Source organism: Cavia porcellus, unplaced genomic scaffold (assembly GCF_034190915.1).
Source record: "Cavia porcellus strain 051 isolate PalLab524CR breed Dunkin Hartley unplaced genomic scaffold, mCavPor4.1 scaffold_24, whole genome shotgun sequence".
Lineage (NCBI taxonomy): Eukaryota > Metazoa > Chordata > Mammalia > Rodentia > Caviidae > Cavia > Cavia porcellus.
The window spans coordinates 36,538,106-36,559,998 of NW_026947507.1; the positions used below are offsets into that span (position 1 = coordinate 36,538,106).

General features: G+C 46.5%; 1 protein-coding gene across 4 annotated transcripts in view; it reads left to right on the forward strand.

Moving 5' to 3' along the window:
* Nucleotides 1–14,508, forward strand: part of Slc25a37 (solute carrier family 25 member 37) — a 40,200-nt gene extending 25,692 nt beyond the window's left edge. For 2 of the 4 annotated variants that reach the window (XM_003479358.4, XM_023561450.2), the window contains exons 2-4: nt 5,702–5,930; nt 7,854–7,910; nt 10,785–14,508. In XM_003479358.4, the coding sequence (XP_003479406.1) occupies nt 5,702–5,930; nt 7,854–7,910; nt 10,785–11,305 (807 nt within the window). In that variant the 3' untranslated portion in view covers nt 11,306–14,508. Of the gene's footprint in view, nt 1–5,701; nt 5,931–5,967; nt 6,546–7,853; nt 7,911–10,784 lie in introns of those variants that run through there. The other 2 variants (XM_023561451.2, XM_023561452.2) reach the window with 2 other exon arrangements.
* Nucleotides 14,509–21,893: the final 7,385 nt, after the last annotated feature.

Here is a 21,893-nt window from a genome sequence, read left to right on the forward strand (position 1 = left end):
GTGTATTTACTCAGCACAGTGTCTTCAAAGTTCATTTGTGTTGTAGCACAGGTCAGAATTTCCTTTCATCTTCAGGGCTGAATAGTATTCTGTGGCGTCTAACCCTTCAGCCCCCGTGGACACTTGGGTTGCTTCTACTTACTAATTTTCTCTCCCACTCTGCTCCTGCAAGGTAAATCAACCCTCTTTTTTTTAAAAAACATTTTATAGGCAGAGTCAAACATTTTAGAAAGAGATAAATTGATTATCTTTTCTCAGGCTCTGCCTCACTTCTTCCCTGTCTGCCTTTGGCCTCTTCTCAGAGGCTGGTGGAGGCTTGCTCACTTCTGGGGTCTTTTCTGTGCTGCTTTTCCACTGTGAATGGCCTGTTCTGTTGTCTTTCACATGTTTGTTTTGTCCCCCTTCCATTTTTCTTGTTTTTTCTTCTCTGCATGTTTGTGCCTGACCCCAAATGGGTGCGCCCTGTGGGCAGGTGGAAGCCCAAGCACTAAGAGATGAGCTGGGCTGTGGTGGGTCCATTCGGGGCTTCTGTCCCAGGGGAGTGCCATTAAACGTGGCTGCTGCTGATCCTCCCTGAGGACAGAGACATCCTGTACTGCGGTGCAGAGATACCCACGGTCCTTTTCTTTTTCTTAAGAGATTGGCACATTTTGGCTCAGGTGATATAGACATTACCACCTGCCTCAGTCCTGGTTTAAAAAGAGGATGGGGGTGCAGAATCCATCCCAAACTCCCCTGTAAGTCTGTGACACCAGTATTTAGCAAGCTGATGTGAGTGGGCTCATGAAGGAGTGACCCTTGTCATGATGTCACCTGTCATGGGCTGGCATCTCACAGCAGCTCTCCAGGGATTGTCACAGGTGGGAACCACACACCCTGAGGTTAATGAACCACTTCACCTTGGGCTGGTTTTAGAGCCTGTTCCATGGACCCCACTGCCCCTGCCCTGCCCATCTCTGTGCCTGCCTCTCTCCCTTGATCACCCCCCTCCTCATAGGAACTGTGGTAAATCTCACATGGCTGAGGGTGGATGGAGGATGTTATTGAAAAATATGGGGACTACAAGGGACCTGGATGGTCCTTTAATGGCTTGCCAAAGCAATACTTAGAATCATCTGATGAATTTAAGAAAGAAAAGGTTTTGAATCCATGTGTGTTGAAGTGGTGCCCACAGATGGGTTTTTCTAACATTACGTGGGTGGTTGTGATCATCAGCTGCTGCTCTGGTCCTTCCCCTTTATTCTCCTGCTCAGAACCCTGAGGACCAGAGAGGTGAGATGCCATTGCCTTCCCAAGTCAGTGGTGGATACAGAGGGTAGACCCTGAGCAGCTAGTTCTGGAGCCTCTGTGTTTCCTGCAGCCCTGCCTACTCTGAGCGCTTTGGCGTCTGCCCACCAGGACCCAAGGAAGGCTGAAGCCATTGGCCAGTTGTGCACACACTGGCAGTTCCCAGCTGGAGTCCCCAGAGAGGGAAGGGCGCTGCCTGAGCCAGGCTTCATCCCTAAGGAGATGCTCTGTGGCAGCTCTTCTCCTAAGGATGGGGAACTTTTCCCTGACCAGGACCTGGCTGGGGCCAACCCTCTTCTGCAGGCCCTGGTGGGCCCCAGGGACAAGCTGCTGCCTCTGCCCTGCTTATGACTCAGCAGGCCACCTCCTGCCTAGATTGATAGGGAGAGATCTAGAGTAAAGGTGATAACCAGGGCTCATGTGTGGACTGTATGTTTAATTAGCAAAGGTGGCTAAGAGACATGGTGCCCCATCTCAGCATTCGGCTTCCTGAGCTGCCATGGTTTGTTCACCCATTCAACAAATGTTTATTGGTCCTAGGATTAGTACATTGTGCTTGGCATTGGGGACAGAAACAGCCCTCACTGCTGTGAATGGGACAGAAACCACCCCCACTTTTGTGGGGCTCATCCCACTAGAAAGTCATACACAGAGCCTCAGCAGCCTCCGCGTGAGTCACCTGCATGTAACCCCTGGATAGCTCCTTTATTATTACCATGATGCGATAGAAGTGGGTGGTAATGTGCTCAGCTGTTCTCTTGAGCTGAGAGAGATTAATGTGCCTGAAGTCACACCGTGAGCGATGAGATCTGAAGTCATTGCAGTTCTCTCTGACGCCATAGCGTGGATTCTTGACCACGCATGGAATTGTACCACATGCTGCCTTATGCTTTGTTTTTGATGGAAGACAAAGCAGGGTGAAATATGAGACCTCATTTGTTCTAAACTTTTATTTCAAGTCATCTCTTAGAAGTGGCCTTCTGCCACCTGCAGGGGGCGCTCTGCATTTCCACTTCCCAGCAGGTAAATGGAGGTGTGGCTGGAATTCAGCTGCACTTGTGATCAGTGTAATGGTGTCTCTTTTGCTTGGTCGTGTTTGCTTATAATGCATTTTCTAGGTAAGCCACCTCAAGTCCTTTTGGGAAGAGTTAGAGTAGAAATCATGTCAAACAACCCGAAGGTTCAGGGAAACTGACCTGTCTGTACCCAAGGTGCACCTCCAGCCCCCTTGGCTCCAGTGGTTGTGTCTGGCTGGGCTGGAACTGTTTTCACCATACTGCAGTGGGAGAAAGGGAAAGTAGTGAGCTCTTGATAAGCCAAAGTCGATCTTAAAGCACAGTCTTACAATCACGACCTTCCTTACACTTTAAGAAAAGCATTACACATGTTCTTTTTGAGGAAATGATGATCAGAAGACAGGGCAGTGGATTGTTGCTTATGTTGTTGTTTTTATGCCCTTCTTCTGCAAAGTAAAAGTTGCAAGAGAGCACCCATCTTCTTTGTGGTTTTTAGTAACTGGTGAAACGTGACAGTGACCACTAATTTAGGTCACTGGTTTTCATGTTGTTCCTCAAGCCCCTGGGTTCCTGGGGAGGGGTGTATGTGTGTCTGTTTTGAGGAGTCACCCTTTGGCCTAGAGACCTTTACCCCATTTTCAATCAGAGAAATCTTCCTTCCTTTATACATGTGTTAGGATTTCTGCATGGTTTTGTTTGGAAGTAAAAGGATGCTCCTGCCAATGATTGGGCTGGAGGCTCCGGGAGGGGGTGCAGGGGGAAAAGAGGGGGCTCCCTTGTTGGGATCTAGCCAACGTGGGTGTTTGCTCTATCCACCTGTCAGTCAGGGTTTCCCAGGGAAACAGAGCTAACCAGGTGTGGAGGGAGAGATCACATAAATCTCTCTCTTTCCTGTGCAGGGAGATTTATTTTAAGGAATTGGCACACACCACTGAAAGGGCTGGCAAGTCTAAAGTCTTCAGGGGGGGCTGGCAGGCCAGAGGGCCGGCAAAGCAGGAAATTGCTGAGGTTGCAACTCAGGGCAAGGGCAATGTAGAGCATAATTTCTTCTGTGGGACACTTCAGGATTTTTATCTTAAGAGATAAAAAGATCATAAACTTATCTGACTGATTAGTTTTACCCACATGATGGCATATAATTTGCTTTACTCAAAGTGAACTGATTTCAGTGTGAATCTTATCTAAAAAACACCTTTATAGACTCCTCTGGATTGATGTGTGATCGAGTATCTGGGTGGCACGGCCTAGCCAGGTTGAAACATGAAGGAATCCCCCTGCCTGCTCAAGTGTCTTTCATGCCTGAGTACTGTGAGAGGGTAACAGAGATCTTAACTTAGGTCCCTGCCTCAAGTAACAAGACTGTGTACAGGAAGACATTAAGAACAAGACCTTTTAAGGCCCATGTAGTGGCATGTTTCTATAATCCTAGCACTTGGGAGACTGAAGCAAGAAGATCACTGAGAATTCCAGGCCAGTCTTAGCTACCTGGAGAGACACTGTCTGAAACAACAAGACCTTTCTGTTCTTTTATACTCTCATATTTAGATATTAACTTGTAAAAACAAAATGTCAAAAATATTTAGAGGTGATGCATAGCTAAGGGCCAAAGGATTTGGGAAGTTTCCTAGCAGGGCTTGAAACAGGAGCTTTTGGAATACAGACGGCTCTGATTTGTGAGGCTGCAAAAGACTTGCTTCTACATCAGCAGGTGCAACCAGCCTTACATTGAAGATACTTGAAAAAATAATTGGTGTGTGTACCAAGTATATACAAATTTTTATGTCTTGTCTTTGTCTAAATAATACAGTATAATAGCTGTTTACATAGCATTTTCATTGTGTTAGGTATTGTAAGTGATCTTGAGATTATTTAAAGGAGTGGGCTCTGACTTAACTACTTTTCTTTTGTTGATGAGACAAAGTATACCCCCCTCCCAAAGTAAAAGAGAGAATGGTTTATTTAGCTCACTGTTTGTAGAGGTTTCAGCCCATAATCAGCTAGTTCCAAGGCAGAGTGGCTTGGCAGAGGAGCCATGGAGAACCAATTCATGGCAAGCAGAAGACAAGCAAGCAAGGGGGAAGACAAACCTCTTTCTGTCCCTTATGTTGCAACTAGCCTTACACTGAAGATACTTGAAAAAATAATTGGTGTGTGTACCAAGTATATACAAATTGTTGTATAATTGGTGTGTGTACCAAGTATATACAAATTGTTGTATAATTGGTGTCTGTACCAAGTATATACAAATATGTTGTTACCAGGCTATTAGGATTAGGACGATGTCAAACCAATCAGCAGGCTGATTTCATAATCACCCACCCTTCATCCTGGCACCCTTAATCCTAGCATTGCAGCATGAATCAATCATGAATCAGTCACCTCTGAAAAAGTCCCACCTATGACTGCATGAGGCTTCGGGAGGACATCTAGACATAAGCCACAACAGTCTCCATCGTTTTTGGCACCAGGAGCCAGTTTCATGGAAAAAAAAAAAAAAAAAAAAGACATTCATTTTCCTGTGGATCAGGAGAGGAGAAGGTTACTTTTTCTTTGTAGGTTCCTTTTTTAAATTAGTATATGTTCTGTGATATGCCATAATTACATTCCCTAGTGCTAGCATCACTGCCTTTGCTCCACCTCAGTAGGTTCTCAAAAGGAGCAAACCTAGAAGTTGTGTACGCATGGGAGAATGTTTTTTTTTTTTTTTTTTTTTTTTGGTCTTTTTCCTTTTTATCGGTACTGGGGATCCAGCTCACTTGCAAGCAGGCGCTTATGCCCCTGAGCTAAATCCCCAGTCCCCACATGGGAGAATCTAATGTGGCCGCTGATCTGATAGTAGGGGGAGCTCAGGCAGCAAGGTGAGTGATGAGGAGCAGATGTAAGTACAGACAGAGCCTCCCTGACTTTCTTGCTTGCTCCTGCTGTGTGACCCAGGAGCAGGGATGGGGATGTCAGTGACTCTTAAATATGAAAGGTTGTACATAAGCTGGAGGCATATACTATGCCATTGTAGATGAAGGCTTTTCGGTATGCCAGTGCTCCTGGGACCAGTCCCTTGCAGACACTGAGGAGTAACTGCACCTCTTTACCCAGAACCCTGAGTTTACTGTTTTCACATGCATTGTTTCCTTGCTGCTTGCAACAAACATGTTCTGTAATCAAAGGACCCCAGACTCAGCAAGGCTGAGGGATTCATTAAGACTTAGCATGCTGATAGCAGGGCACTGTGGGGGTCTTGTTCCTCCGTCTTGCTCCCCGAATCCTTGTTCTTCCCCGTTACTGGGCAGCATGAAACCTGTGTGCACATGGGCAGGGGAGCATGCTGGGAAGGAGAGAAGAACTGTGTTTTCTTGACCAAGCTTCCGTCCTCACTTTCTCGTTTTCTCACTGTCCCACAGACCCGGATGCAGAGTTTGAGTCCAGATCCCAAAGCCCGGTACACAAGCATCTATGGAGCCCTCAAGAAAATCATGCGGACTGAAGGCTTCTGGAGGCCGCTGCGGGGTCTCAACGTGATGATCATGGGGGCGGGCCCGGCCCACGCCATGTATTTTGCCTGCTATGAAAACATGAAAAGGACTTTAAATGACGTTTTCCACCACCAAGGAAACAGCCACCTAGCCAATGGTATTTTGAAAGCATTTGTCTGGAGTTAGAAAGTTCTCTTCGACATCCCCCCCGGGCCTCTTCCCGTGACCCAGCAGCCTTCGTCTTCGGCAGCTTGCTCACAATAAAGGAACTTTGGGGTCGTGCGTGCACACCCACTCAGACACACGCGCTCATGCGCGCACACATGCACACACACGCTTTCCAGTCCCCTGCCTGCGCTCTCCCAGCCCAGGGGACTTCGGTTGCAGAGGTGTTTCATTTCTCCCTGTTGTGGGCTTCTTTGATTGTTATTTTTTTCTAAAAAAAAAAAAATTCAAAAATCAATAATGATCAGTTCTAGGACACATCCCGAATAGAAACAAAACTTTTGAATGCTGGATTCAAAAAAAAAAAAAAAAAAAAAAGTGTTATCTGGACAGCTTCTTTGAGACTATTTAAAAACTGGTACAACAGGTCTCTACAACGCCAAGATCTAACTAAACTTTAAAAGGTCAAGAAGTTTTATGGCTGACCGAGGACTTGCGCCACTGCGGAAGGCCTTTCCCACTTTCAGCTTCAGGAGAATTGGGGGTTTGCCCCCCATCCTCTTCCGTGTGTCTGCACCGAGGGCTACATTAGCTTTGTGTGGTTGATGTGAGGGAGAGAGGTGGTGGGGGGCTGCGTGTTGGGGGGAAGCTCTTACATAAGGCTCAGGGTACTGGGCCAGGGTGGGTATCCTCTGTTGCTGTCTCCTGGGGTTGGTTTTAATTGTGTTTTGTTGGGCATTAGAATGGGAATATGGATAGCAATATAAAGCATACTGATTTTGACCAAATGCGTTTTTCAGCAGTGGAGAGCTAGACGTGACCAGCAGCCCCCTGCTCCCCTTTTGGTAGTATTCACAGGGCCGTAAAGTATCCCTCTGTCAGCAGCTTTAGTGACAGGTGCGCCTGGCTGCTTTGCAGGTGTTTCTCTGGCCACCTGCTGCGTTTATTGAGAAGGTCACTAAGAGCCATGCCCAGAGGTTCCCCCGAGCCCGTGACATCGGGGCTCTCCTTTTGCGCAGGCTGCCTTAGGTAGTGCTGTAGCTCCTTGCCACACTGGTTTATGCCCAGGTTGGCCCAGTGCTGTCCGGCAGCATTGTGGCATGGGCTGTGGTTGCCCTTTGACCTTCCTGGGAATAATTATTACAGTACAATTCTGGGACCTTTGTGGGATTAATTATTACAATATAATTACAAGAGCTATTATGTGCATTTCTGAAGGGTTAACTGTTCCATTCCTCATCCCTCCCACGTTCCCACCTTCCCAGGTTAATTTTAGTCACCAGGCAGTGTCACCCCAAATGCGAAACTAAAAGCAAGATTCCAGGCCTGATTCAGGCTTTCACAATGCCTGGTTCTTGAAGCCAGCCTTGAGAAAAGCCTTCGAGGGGCCACCAGCCTTGAGACCAATCCGGGCTTCCCCATCACCCTGAAAATCTGCCAGATGCCAAGATTCCTGTCCCATTCTTCTTTTACCCATTTCAGTGAATAAGAAATTAAAGGTTTCTCTTCCATCTCACCCATCACCCCCTTTGATCACCTCAATGAGCTGACCTGTAGGGCCAAGGCAAGGGACAAAAATGAATGAAAATTAGACAGTGGGGAAAGCCATGCAGTGTGATTCCTGGGTATCATCAAACGTTAGCAGCCCTTTCCCTCTGCTGGCCACAAGAAAGAAGGCCGCGTTTCTGCAAGAGTGAAATGGGGGTAATGTACCTCTGTCAATCTTCCCTGTTTCTAGTGAGTGCCTCATATTCCTGTTAGGGTCTTAAGCATCAGGGTGCCGCCTGAGTGAAGCACTCCTTAGCAATTCTGCTCTTCAAACAGCCCAGCCCAGAGTTCGTCTGACCTTTGGTTCCGGGGAACTTCCTCAGAGCACCCCATGGCAGAGGGTAATTTTCTGGAGTTTGTTTTGCAGGGATAGCTGGGAGTATGGCCACTCTGCTCCACGATGCAGTAATGAACCCGGCAGAAGGTAATGTTCTGTGGTTCCAGGGAGGGACAGTAGGGGATGTGTAGAGGGGCCGGAGTGGGGGCAGAAGGTGGGCAGGAGGCTTCTTGATGCCCTTAGAGCTAAACAGGAAGTCTGGTCCCCAGACCTGCAGGCTTCTGTGAGGCATTTGAAATGCTGGTTCCTTGACCTTGCCCGCCCCTAGGGCTCCTGTGGCAGGGTCCCCTGGGCAGAGTCTGGGACTCTCCTGGAGCTCTCTGGGGACTTTTTTGTAGGCTTTTTACTCCTTTAAAACCCATTTACTCCTTTAAATCCACATGTGTATACTCATACACATACACATCTGGCCCTGGTTAACCTGGTTAGACCCATTTGGGGGGAGACTGTCAGAAGCCAATCAGTCATTAGCCCTGTGTCCCATTTATTTATTTTTAATTTAATTTTATTTTTTTGGTACTGGGGATCAAACTCATGACCTTGAGCTTGCCAGGGAGGCGCTTATGCTGCTGAGCTAAATCCCTGGCCCTATTTTTTTTTTAAATAATTGAGATGACTATGGAAAATTTCAAGCATAGGTGAATATAGAGAGAAGAGTGTTAGAAACCCTATGAATCTATTACCTTGCTTCAGAAGTTAACACGTGGCCATTTGCTTTGCTATCTCTTTTCCTTTTAGCTTTTTCTTTCCTTTTGAATTTTGGGAGTATTATAAAGCCAGCCTCTGTGGGGCAGACATGAGTCCTGTTAGCTTTTTACCGTCCTGTTATCTTCAGCCAACTCGGATGTGAATAGTGAAATTTGGGGCCTAGTTCTGTTTCACCTTTATCTGGGTCATTCTCTGTTTGGTGGTGGTCTTAGGTGGCATTGGAGTCCCTCTCAACCTTTTTCCCCAACCCAAAAATGGCCCCTTGCTGGAAGGGAGAATTGGAGAAAAGTTTCAGCTGTCTAAGTCATAGGTTATAAATTTGCCTTTTTAGGGGGACGTGGGGGGAGTCTTTTGAGATTGAAATTTTTTTGTTTGTCCTCAGCTGCTCTGGTAGATGGGGCTTGTTCTGCCCTCAGCCATGCTGGGTCACACCAAGATGGGGAGGGAACTCTTTACCTCCTGGGTACCCAGGTGGACAGGTGTGGGGAAAGTGGTTTACCTCCTCCGGTGCAGGGGGACCAGAGTGAACATATGCCTTCCTTACTTTTATTTGGAAAACAGAGCTCAGAGGTGCCACTGTTCTGTTTTTGGACATATACACTCTCATTCTCAAGAGATACCATGTCTTTAAGTATGCTTACCTGTCTCTTGGCTTGTTATATCACGAATGTGTTTAAGACAGTGCAGTTTTGTTTTGTGATAGGGTCTATGTAATTCAGGCTGACCTCAAACTCACTATGTAGCCCAAGCTGGTCTTAAACTCTTGGTGATTCTCCTGCCTCCTGAGCACTGAAATTACAGTCACGTGCCACATGCCTGGCAAGGCAGTGTGTGAGACCAGGAAAGAGGCTCTGACATGGGTGGGAAGTAGTTCACGGAAAATTTAAATTCCTAGATACACACTTACTACAGACATCTTGTGGAATTCCTGGGGGCATCTGAGATCCGTTCTGATACCAAATCCATGGGCACTGAAATCTCTTATATAAAATGGTACAATGTCCAAGAACAGCCTAGGTATGACCTCCTTTATCCATCGCCTCTGGATTGCTTACAAGGATGGTTGCTGTGCTGTGTTGCTTAGGGAATAACGACAAGGAAAAAGTGTACATAGGAGTATAGATACAGGTTTTTTCCTGTGTATTTTTAATGTGGAATTGGTTCAGTCTACAGATGAGGAACCCTTGGCTAGAGAGGTCAGGCTGTATATATCTTGAGCTGCTGTTGCTTCTTCCTCCTCTCCTTTTGCCTTTCCTTTTCTTCTTCCTCTTCTTTTTCCTGTTTCTTCTTCCTTCTCTTTCTTCTTTTACCTCCTCTTCCTCTTCGTATTTTTCTTTCTCTTCATCTCTTCTTCCTTTTCCCTGTCCCCGTCCCCTTTTCTATACCTCCCACTTCCTCCTTCCATTCTTTTATCCTCTTCCTTCTCTTTCTTGTCTTTTTGCTTTCTTCATCTTGCGATTCATGCAGTGTAGGAACCTAGCTGATGACTAGTTATTGTAAGTCAGCAAAGGGTTTGTTTACATTTTTTAGAGGAGGAAAAAAAGTGAGATTCAACTTAATTTAATTGACTTTGAAAAGTGAAGTGAAGCACAGTGTGTGTGTTCATCAGGCAGCGTGTAGACTCTTAAAACAGACTTGAGAGCACAGCCTCATTTCCGGTTTCCCCATGAACCACTAGTTGAGTTAGTTTTGAATTAACAAAGCCAAGGTCTTCCTTGGAGAGCATCACAGAACTTGGGCAGACGTAATTCTACCGCTCTCCCAGGTACACCATGGCAGAGAAGCAACAGTTGCTAACAGAGAGTCAGACTCTGAGACTAAGCAAGGCACACATGTGTAATCTAGGGCTGGCGCGGGGGACAGGATGGAAGAGGGCAGCAGGGGCAGGGACCAGGACTAGAATTAATGGCAGCCAGGGTCTGGGTGATCGGAGCAGCTTATCCAGCCTGAAGTGGCTTCCCGAACGGGTAGAGGACCTGCCCACTGGAGATTCTGGCAGGGGCACTTGTGGAAGTAGCCACTGGCTTGGGTCCCGAAGCCAGACATGGAGCCCTGAGCTGGGACTGCCTAGAGCTGGCCCTCGTGGCCTCCCAGGCTGGGGCTATGCGTGTGTTCACTCTGTACCTGTTACCAGTGTGTCTAACGTGCTTGTTTCTCTTTATTGGCTTGGCTTCCCCCTTCACTGCGACCCGGGGTGGGGCCAAACCAACCACCTGCCTGCTGGCTGCCCGTCCTGCCCTGCGCCCGGCACAGTGGTGAAGCAGCGCTTACAGATGTACAACTCACAGCACCGGTCCGCCCTCGGCTGCATCGGCACGGTGTGGAGGACCGAGGGGCTGGGGGCCTTCTACCGGAGCTACACCACGCAGCTCACCATGAACATTCCCTTCCAGTCCATCCACTTCATCACTTACGAGTTCCTGCAGGAGCAGGTGAACCCGCGGCGGGACTACAACCCACAGTCCCACATCATCTCTGGTGGCCTGGCCGGGGCCCTTGCTGCAGCTGCCACCACACCCCTGGACGTCTGCAAGACCCTGCTCAACACACAGGAGAACGTGGCTCTGTCCCTGGCCAACATCAGTGGTCGGCTGTCAGGCATGGCCAACGCCTTCCGGACGGTGTACCAGCTCAACGGCCTAGCGGGCTACTTCAAAGGCATCCAAGCACGTGTCATCTACCAGATCCCCTCCACGGCCATCTCCTGGTCTGTCTATGAGTTTTTCAAGTACTTCCTCACCAAACATCACCTGGAGAACCGAACTCTGTACTAAAGGAACGGGCTGTGGGAAGTGGTTCTGGAATCTTTTGTTCACGAAAGCCTTCCCCTGCCTGCCCACCCATCCCTTGGCCTCACACCCAAGGTCTTTTTTTTTGAGGGTGCCCTTGATGGGTGCTCCCTGATGCCTTAGAAAGAGGGGAGGCTGGGATGACCGCCGACTGGAAGGCTGTCCTGTCCACAGGGACGTCCGAGGTGGCAGTGGACAGGAAAGAATTGAGAAGGGCAGTGAGAAATGGCTGTTTCTCCTCCTCCCCCAGAGAATGTAGCTTTTCTGCTTCACTGTGGCAGTGTCTTCCCTTGCTCCTTAGGCCATGCAGGAGGGAAGAGGAAATAGCAGTGACTGAACACATTAAAGAAAGTGTGTGTGTGTGTGTGTGTGTATATGTGTATATATATATATATATGTATATATATATACACACACACACATATATAAAATGTCCATTACACAGTCTAAAATAGATGGATAATGTTTATCCTTTATTTTTCTACATAGAAATTTTTGAATTTGTGTGTGTTTTTGTGTGTGTGTCCATAAATAGTATTACAGCCGAGCTGATCGAGCTGTTTTTTTAAAAAACATAAAATAAATAAAAAAACAGGGCTGAATTCTTCCGTCAGGCTAACTAAAAAGGCACCTAAGTAATAAAAGGCTAGATGAGGCTTCAAATTGCATGTAGAAAGCCCTCCCCCAGCCATGGAAGTTTCACTTGAATGTAATAATAAACATTATATATTTTGAATTTCTCTTTTAATGGGGAAAAAGGTACATTTAAAAAATCAAAATAATTTTATGCTACTTGCAGCTATTTTTTAATTCAATCAGTTCACCTTCAGGTGCCTTATTCCCTTTAGTCTTTCCTAAAAATTCCAGGACCAAAGATCGGGCCCTGGTGTGTTTCTTCCTGCTGTGTACGTACACACACACAGTCCAGGCAGCGGGAGTCACACCTGCTGTACGCCAGTGCCCCCACTAAAATTGGGGTGAGCGGCCTTACACCCGCTGAGACCCTTCCCTTGCTTGTCGTGAGTGACTTGGATTTGTGCCTCCCTGGGTCACACTTGGAAGCACTGGATGTACCAGTGTCTGGCTACTTGTTGAGTAGGTCATTGGGATAAATCCTACCTTTCTCCTATGACTTACTTGTGGATCATCCCTTTTTTTCTTGCCTCTGGCATTTTCAGGGACCTTGGCTTATCTGTGTTTTGACTAAATAACCTCATGTTCTGCCGTTCCTTGTGGGATCTAGGGACTTAACAAAATGGAGCTGGCATTTGGTTGTATCCCTGTCCTATCCAACCCTTAATTCACTGTCACAGCCTCCTCTCATTGAATGGTGATAAGTTGGCTCTCCAGCCACGGTCCCACTGCTGAAGCCTGACCTTGAGCCCCATGCCCGAGGTTACCTCTTCTCCCTTGTCTGTGTCACCTGAGATCACTAGGTCTTACTACCTTGTCTTCTGAAGCGGAGTCACCTTATCTGTAAGAGAAAATATAAGCCTGCTGCTTCCAGATCAGTGTCCGAGGGGAGACCGGACAGCCTCCATTTCCTGTTCTGAGCTCCCACCAGAGCCCTTCTGGAAATGAGCAGAAGGCACATGCATGTCATCCTGGCAGTCCTGGTCTTGACCTGCCACCATCACAGTGGCCAGTGTGGCCCCTGTCCCTGGGGCAGCTCAGGGCTGGCTCTTCTGAGCCATATGGCTGCCTGAGAAAAACTTAGGTTGCACATAGAGAAATCTTATCTCTAGTGGTCTTTGGTCCCAGTAGCTATGAGCAGTTTCTAATGAAATAGTTGACTTCCTTTTTCAGATCAAGGATAGGAGGGCCACCCTGGTACCTTGTGTGTGCTCTGTGAGCAGGGTCTTGATGATGGGCTGCGGGATGGCTGCTGAACTGTCCCACTTTGGGACAGCACCCCATTGCTCTCCACTGTGGGTACTAGTTGCATCAGGCAGGAAGCTGGTGATCATGCTATTGCCGGAAATGTTTACCTGTTCTGACCGTGTCCTGAGGCAGGGTTATATATGCAGTGCTAGCTTCTGCAGATGGAGGGGAAAATCAAACTATGGATTCTAAAGTAGAACTTAAATCCTGAAAAATTATTCCACCCATCCCTTTTTATCCTCTTGATATACTGCCTTGCTATAAATGCTCCTGGTTTCCCACAGGGTTTTGTTCTCCATGGTATTTACAGCAGAGATGCAGCTTCTAGAAAAGCCCCTTTGATTCAGAGGATACAAAACAGGCAAGGAGCTGGATTTCAGACTCAGAGTCCTGGGTTCCTCCTCCTGGTTATGGTGGCTGGGTCAGCATGGGGTCCCACCTGTCCTGCCTGCCTCCACATAGTCATTGTGACATTTAGTGATCAGTTTAGTGTCAGAAGCTTGTGACAGTTTCGAGACACCCAGTAGATAAGTGTTTATTAATTTTACCTTTCTCATCTCTAGCTTGAAATGTGGTATTGTTTGCCCCACACAGACTATAGCTTGCAGGTTATAATTTTGACATTGAAGAATGCTGAACAGGAAAGTAACACCCCTGTCCAGTGGCCCACTTAAAATAATCATGGCACATACTTGGTCATTAACATCTCTGAAGCAACATCTACTGCTAAGGTAATGCCAAGGGAACCCAGTACTGGTACGCTGACAGTGTGTGTGTGATTGCACAAGTTCTCAGATGGTGATGTGAGGTTCACCCACTTGTACATTGGAATTTTCAAATAAAACATTTTTTTTGCAAATGGGATAAATTCTCTATCCATGACTCTTTTTCTTAGCTTTGGATTGACTCTACCTGCTTCCTAGCTTCTTGTGTGGTTTGGTTTTTATAAAAATGCTAATGTCTTATTCCAAGCACTATCTTCCTATGACCCTGGAGGCTGCATCTCCAACACCTTGTTATGTCCATAAGGTTGTATTTATTTAAGGATGATTGTGTCCGTGAACTGTGAATGTACTGCTGCTCCCTACCTGTGAGACGTTCCACGTATGCAAAAAGGGTGAACAAATGTCATTTCTTCAATGTCATAAATGCTTGAGATCAAGATTGTTTCTGCTTTGCGGTCGCTGTCAGCTCGTTGCAGAGGGTAAATATATGTTGATGTGTGTGTGTGAGCGTGGGGGGCGTATTTGATATGCTGCTATAGGTGTAACACTGGAGCTCAAGAAAATAAAGCATTGATCATGGAAGTGCTGTTGGCTCTGTGATGGAGGCACTTATGTGTCACAGTGGGGCAGGGCTGGGAGTGTCCTGCTTGCTTTGCTCATTCTGGGAGGGTGTGAGCTTTTGTGCGAGGTGGGAGCCCCAGGAGGACAGGCACATGTTCCCTGCAATATAATGAACTCGTGCCCATTTTCTGTCTCATGCCCCTTTGCAGAGCTTCAGCCAGGAGCCTCTGCATGTAGAAGTCCCTAAGAGTGGCCAGAATCTGTGTTCTGAAAGGTGGCACCCTAAGCCAGAGAATGTTACCTTTTCTGGAGGTGGGGATAGGGGAACCCATGTGAGAAACCAGAGAACTCTTCACTTTACCCATGGTGCCAAGGTCCTGACCTCCTCTCAGTGCAGCTGCCGAGGCCCTTAGCAAAGGTACAAAGTCAGAATGGAGGTCAGGCCTGAGACCCAGCTGTGGGGACAGGTCCCTGGAGGTGGGCAGGAGTGCTGGTCAGAGGGCACAGAGAATTAGAGATCAATTTCCTGCTTTGTCATTTTCACTGAGGACCAACCCTGTGCTGCTTGGAATTCACTGGGGGTGCTTGGCAGGGTGGGTGGCAGATGTGGGCTGTCTTCAGTGTGTCCATTGTCCACTCACCATATTTCTTGTGGCTCTGCCTCAGGAACTCAGCCACCAAGTTCAGGGCCTCCCGGGAGCAGGCCTCATGCTGGAGCAGTAGGGTAAGGAAGAGGAGGATGCGGTCCTTTGATTGTAGGCCTTACAGCCTCCTAAAATACAGGGAGAGATGTGGACTTTGTTCATGTGATCACATCTTGGCCCTTTTCCCCAGCATGGCAGTGCAGATAGCCATGGAGTCGTGGCGATTGGGTCCAGCTCTGTGAGGTGGTTGTCCCATGTTCTGATCCATTCCCCCGCCAGTGGTGAATGCAGCTTATTCTGTGCCTGCTCTTCAGTGCTCAAGATGCACATTTCTCCCCAGCTTGGCTTTCAAGAATGTAGCCCAGGTGGCTTCCAAATTGACCACGGTGGGCTTATTTACATCACAGAAATAGGCACATGCCACAAATCAGGCTGCTGTTTTTCTAAGGGCAAGCAGCACACTGTCCCCGCACAGGGCTCCAAGCTTGGCTTGTACCTGGTGTTCAGTTTGTGGAGAAAGACATGTGATAGTAGAGTTCACCTTCAACCTGTGTCCCAGTTATTGCTGCCCCTCTTGAGTCCTGGCCTGCCTCTTCCTGCTAACACTCAGGAGGCCTCTCCGAGTGTCCACACTCAAATCCAGTCTGTCTTGTCACTGAGTCACAATACCCATCACCCACAGCTGCGAGTTTTATTTTGGCTCAGAGTCTGTAGAGGTTTCAGTCTATAGTCACTTGGCTCTAGGGAACAGCTGGCATGATGGAGGGCTGTCGTGGAAGACAAAGCTGCTCACTTCATGGTGACCAGGAAGCAGAGCATGATCGTCAAAGCCAGGGAAGAGATACATTTTTCCAGGCCACGACTCCAGAGACCCCCTTTTCTGACCACACTCCATCACTTAACAGCCAGGTGTCAGCCCTTGTAACCAGATCAGCCTGCAAAAGCCCTACCACCAGTGAGCACATGAGGCTCTTGGAGGACATCTAGACATAAACTGTAACACAGCCCCAGGAAGTCCATGATAGGACGCCATTTTCTTCAGGGTCAATGTCTCCTTCCTGTCTTGAGCTCCTATGATTTAGTAGAGTATACACCCCTCCCAGTAATGACCTCCATTCTGGCCCATACGGGTAGCCTTAGAATATCTTAATGGCTTAAGATACTCTGAATATCTATGAATATTCATTCAGAGTTGAATGTGTAACCCCAATGTTGTACAAGAGCGAAAACCTGCGAGGACGTAGAAGTGGGTTGCTCTGGCTCACCACAGAAAAAAGCATTGCCCTGGTGAGGACTCTGACCTATAAGCAGTAGGTTATCAGGTATTGTCCAGGGTTTTTGAGCAAGGGACACTAATGGAAAAAGTTGCCTAGCACAAGTGCACAGGAGCGAGTGGAGAGGAATACCAGGGACCCAGGAAGTGTCATTGGATGTCACAGATTGTCTGGAAGAGGAACACTGAGGCACAGACAAAGGAGATGAACAGAGTTAGTGGGACTGGCGTGCCAACAGCGTAGTCATAGGATCTGATGGGGCTTGTGGGTGCAGGGCTCCAGCCCCTGCTGAGAACAGGCTGAGAGAGGGAGGAGGACCTGGCTGAGAGGACCAGCGGGTGATGACAGAGGCGATGCCTGCCTTAGAATCAACAGGTCTCTCCCTCCTGCTCAGCCACGTGCAGCACTCAAAGGGCCTCTTTCCCACTCTTCTCTTGGCTTGCATTTCTTTGCCCTCTTCCAGATCTCCCGCCTTTGTGACAACCTTCTCTGGTCGCCCTTACTTGCTCAGCTCCTTCTCTGGCCACCTGAATGTGGCTGTTCAGGTTTTGCTGCCATGCTTCCTCTCTGTAGCCTCTCTGTACTAGTCTGGTCTCCTCTGGGCAGGTGCTTCTCCTGGGTCCCACATCTGAACATCCAGTGGACTGTTGAGAATTTTCAGATTTGAACTTGACCCTGACCTGCAAGAGACCCGCCCCCAGCTATCAGGGCCTGACATGTTCCCCATCCGCTCAGTACCTTCAAGGGCTCCTACTTGCTTGCTGAAGAGGAGGCTCTCTGCATGTCGGTGCCCAGCGTAGCCTCCTTTGGGTGAGAAGACAGACAGAAAGGACACCATGGCTAGTGGAGAAGCCCCTTGGGTCTGCCGCTTCTTGCAGGAGAGTGGTGCAATCTTTCTGGACTTCTGTTCCCACTGGAATGTTTTCTTCTCTCTCTACCCCTACCTCTCACCTATCAAAGTCCTGTGTTTTAAAAACTAAAAAATGTTCATGACATATGATAATTATATTCATTTTGGAGAATTGGTACATATATATATATTGCATTGTGATCATTTTGGATCCTCTTTTTCCACTACCCTCCTTTCCCCCATTCCCTATATCACCTTCTGCATTTCCAAAAAATTTTCTTCCCTGTTTTCCGCCATCTCCTTTTGTTTTCTTTTTAAATTGTTTCCATTTTGAGTTTCTCATACAAGAGAAACCATGCTCTATTTAGCCTTGTCTGATTTATTTCACTTAACATGATGGTCTCAAGCTTCATCCATTTTCTCTAAACAACTCACACTTATCCTCCCTTATGGTGCATAATACGCTATGGTGTCTCTTCGTTCACGAACTTAATTCTTTCCATGATTCTGGTTGAAAACCAAATTGGTCTCGAACTGAATCAAATGTCCCCATAAAGTCAAAATTGAACCTAACCACTGACTTTGGTTTGGTTTGTGACTGATTAAGCTTATGACCCAAATCATGGAAAGAATTGATTTCATGAACTGAGTTACCACTGTACCACATTTTCTTCATCCATTTATTTGCTGGTGGGCATCTGGGCTGTTTCTATTGTTTAGCTATTGTGATTTGGGCTGCTATAAACATGGGTATGCATGTGTCACTATAATATGATCACTAATAGTTTTGGGATGATACCCAGGAGAGGTAGAGCTGGGTCAAATGAAATTTCTCTTTTTAGAGAAATTTTTAGTTTTCCGAGGACTCTCCATACTAATTTCCACAGTGGTTACACTACCTTTCAGCCCACCCCGACACTGGCATGTCCTATTCCACTGGTGTACTTTCAGAGTCTTCTGTAGATGGGAGCTCCCTCTCTTAGTAGCTGGTCCAGAGCCCACCATGACTGATTGCACTGTTGCCTCCTAACCAGAACATTCTTGGTGATGACAGAGGCCAGTGGATTCACTCTTGTTTCGTCCATGGTCCTGCAGTCCATCAGCCCCTCCATTCTGCATAAAAGCAACCATGAGTGTTAGTCATATTCAGCAAACTTCTCAAGTCCTGCTGATGGAAATTCTGCTGAACATGCCAGTGGGAATTCCCAGAAGGAACTACAGTGCTGGTGCTCAGGAGAAAGGCTGGCATGGGACCTAGGGATTTGCCGGGCCTCTCCAAGGTATGATAGCTAAAGTCACGGGCACAGACAGTTGAGGGTCCCAGGAGAGAAAAGAACTTGCACAGTGCCTACTTTTAATTAGTGAAAAGAGAACAGGAAACAGCAGTGACCGGAGAGGCCAGAGAATTACGAATGTAGCCAAGAGATAGGACTTTATGAAGGAATGGTTTCAGTTCCCCACGTGTAGGTATAAAGCAAAAACAGCTACCGCCACTAAAATTTTCAAATTTCTCTCTCCTTGCTCTTGTTCTATTTGTCTCTAGTTGTCTTCACCACCCCTTGCTCCTGCCTTTTTGGAATTCCGTTTTAAATCTCACCCTCACCAAGTACACCAGCTTTCCCTCCTACCACCATTTCTAACAGAATGAGTGGAATCTTCCAGCAGGTACCTAAAAACAATAACCGGACAAGTACAAGAAAAGTCACATCAGCCTTGTTCAGGAAAGTGAAAAGCTGGAAAACAAACCTGGCACAGTGTCTATCAGAAGTGAACTTTGTGGAACATGTACTTGTCCTGATATTTTCACGGAAGGAAGGAAGTTTAGTCAAAGATATGCAGCCAGCTACCATATTTAAAATTTGGACATCTCAATCTGTTTCTGAAATTTGAGAATACTGCCATGCTTCCCCATTTCTCTAGCCTTGTCTCCCAAAGGTATCGCTGCCTTGGGGAACATCCAAGTTCTCTTTTGGAAAGGCATGGAAATGTGATCACGTTAGAATTCCAGGTTCCTGTTGACATGGATTCTTTAGGATGCTCTTCCTTTTATTTTTATTTATCATTTTCATTGTCACGAGGTTTCACTTTCCATAGTAAGTGACATCTCTGCACAGAGCCACAGCACTGCTACTGAAACGGCGCAGGTTCACCCTAGTAGGGACACACAGCCCAGCCCAGGTCCTCTGTCACTGAAAAGTCCACTGTGAAAAGAAAAGCTACCAAGGGTGATCATACCAGCAATGTCTCAGTCTGCAGCCCAAGCAAGTCAAAGCTTGAGCACTGCCTTGGAGTCCTCCTGGGTCTCTGCCGTGAAGGACTCTTGATGTTGAAAGGGCTTCTAGAAAACAGCAGCCAACTGAAGCTATGTGGATCCCAGAGCCACAGAAAGAGGCATTGTGGACCTCTCAGAACCATCACAGTCGCACTGGGCCATGTGTGGCTACTTTAGAGGAGGAAGTAGTTTAAGGAGAAGCTATGAGAGTCGTGTTAGGGATCTTTGTTCTCATCAATGTGCAAATCTGTGGAAGTCGATTCTGGTTTCCTGCTAAATAGGGACAATATTTTCTTGGTGAATACTTTTAGCTTGGAGTGACAGGTGACAATTTATATACAAAGATTTGTATTTTGAGCCTGCTCTCATGCACTCTTTGAAATATTGTATCATATCCTCTCCTTTCCCTGATGATATCTGTGCAAAGCTTGGGGAAAAAAATCATGTGCAAATTGTAATGGAAATAATTATGGTTACCCATAACACCTCCCTCTGTAGCTCTGACTTCATGAGATTTTAACATGTGTGGCTTTCCACAAGCACTTTTAAAGCTGAGGGCCCTGGACAAGAACAGAAATACTTGAGCACTCAAGGAAGGGATCAAATTTCAGTGATGAAGTCCAAGAGTGAAAAAATACCAGCTGGAAACTGGTAATACCCAAGTGCTAGCAATTTTCTTGAGTTCTTGCTTGTTCACTAGCATTCCTAGTCATCTTCTCCATGGTATGTCCCTAGCCATGGGACTCTATGGTCACTGCATGATTTTCAGGGGTTCAGGGCCTGAGGACAATTGTTGTGAGCAGTTTTTATCAAGCTCTTGTGAGGAACACAACTGAAATAAATTACAACAAAGTGTGTCATGATTAGTGGAACCAAGATTAACCAAGAGAAAAGAATCGTCTAGAATTTCAGAGAGCACACCAAATCCCAAGCCTGTTACTCCTCATGATAGAGAAATTTCCTTCACACAGAACAGAATGTGACATTCTGGCGCCCCAGTGAGTGAGAGTTGCCAAAAACACTCATTTAAGAAGTTCTTAGTTATTACTGTCATGCTTCACTTGACATGTCTTCCTATTCTGAAGAGATTATTTCTGCTGATTTTGATTTAGACCACAATCTTTGTTTGCTTATGCTATCTTGAATTTCACTGTGCTGACTTTTGTTAAGATCAGCAAGTTTCTAAAAGCCAAGTTTGAAAAGCATGCAAATACCTGATAGTGAACTGCAATCTCAGGATGAATTTTGTTGTTGTTGATGCAATGTAGTAATTGATTTGCTGTGGTCCATTTTAACTGTTGAGAATATAACAAGTAGGTCACCATGTCCAAAGGCCCGAGGGATCACTAACCAGCTGTGCAACCTTGATGAACTTGGGCATATCACGAATCTCTCAGGTGTAGTTTTCTCATCTGCAAAATGAAAGAGATGATGAGTAACAGCTCCTTCAGTGGCCAGCACCTATGCTAATGTCCCTGTGGTACAGTCTGGATCCAGCATCTAAGTCCATAATTACAGTATAATTACATGCTTTTTATGTGAGATTAGAAGGAAACCACACAGGCTATTTGCTCTGCCTCCCTACTGTAAAGAATCATTATCATTTTTTTTTGCTACTATTCACTTCCTAGTCTACAAATAAATTTTAATTTTAAAATTCATAAGCTTAGGGCCTAGTATTTAGCTCAGTGGTATAAGTACCTGCCTGACAAGTGCAAAGTTATGAGATCAATCCTCAGTACCAAAAAACAACAACAACAACAACAACAACAACAAAAAACCCCAAAACAATTCATGAGCTTGGGATAGGAAAATGAAGGCTGTACTTTATACCTTCCTCTTTAATATGCTTTTCATGGCTACATTTTTGAGTACTCATAATTGAACAATTTATTGATTTTTACATCTATCTACATTCTGAGTGAGGACCTTTGTTTTTGGTGAAGCCCAGTACCCAAGATGGAATAGATCATGCTGAGTGCCTGCAGCTGAAGGCATGTGATGTTTACATGGTGTAGTACCACAGGAATATTCATTTTTTATTTTAAAGATAATAAAGGAGTCAGAGGAAGATGGTGGATCAATAAATAACAAGGTACAGAACTCTTCGAGAGAAACAGCTCAGATGCTAGAACTTACCACCATGGAAAAACCGGACAAAAGGAGGATTCTCACAACCCAGGAAGAAACTAAGGAAAAAGAAAAAGAAAGAAAGAAAACAAAAACATGGACTGAAGGCTGGAGCCAGACACGCTCTCACTGGAGCCAGCCCAACTCGTGGTCACAGTGCTGTCATCAGAGCTGGTTGTACCTGCAGTCATAGTGCTCTCACTGGGACTGCAGTCATGCTGAAGTTGGGGGTTGAT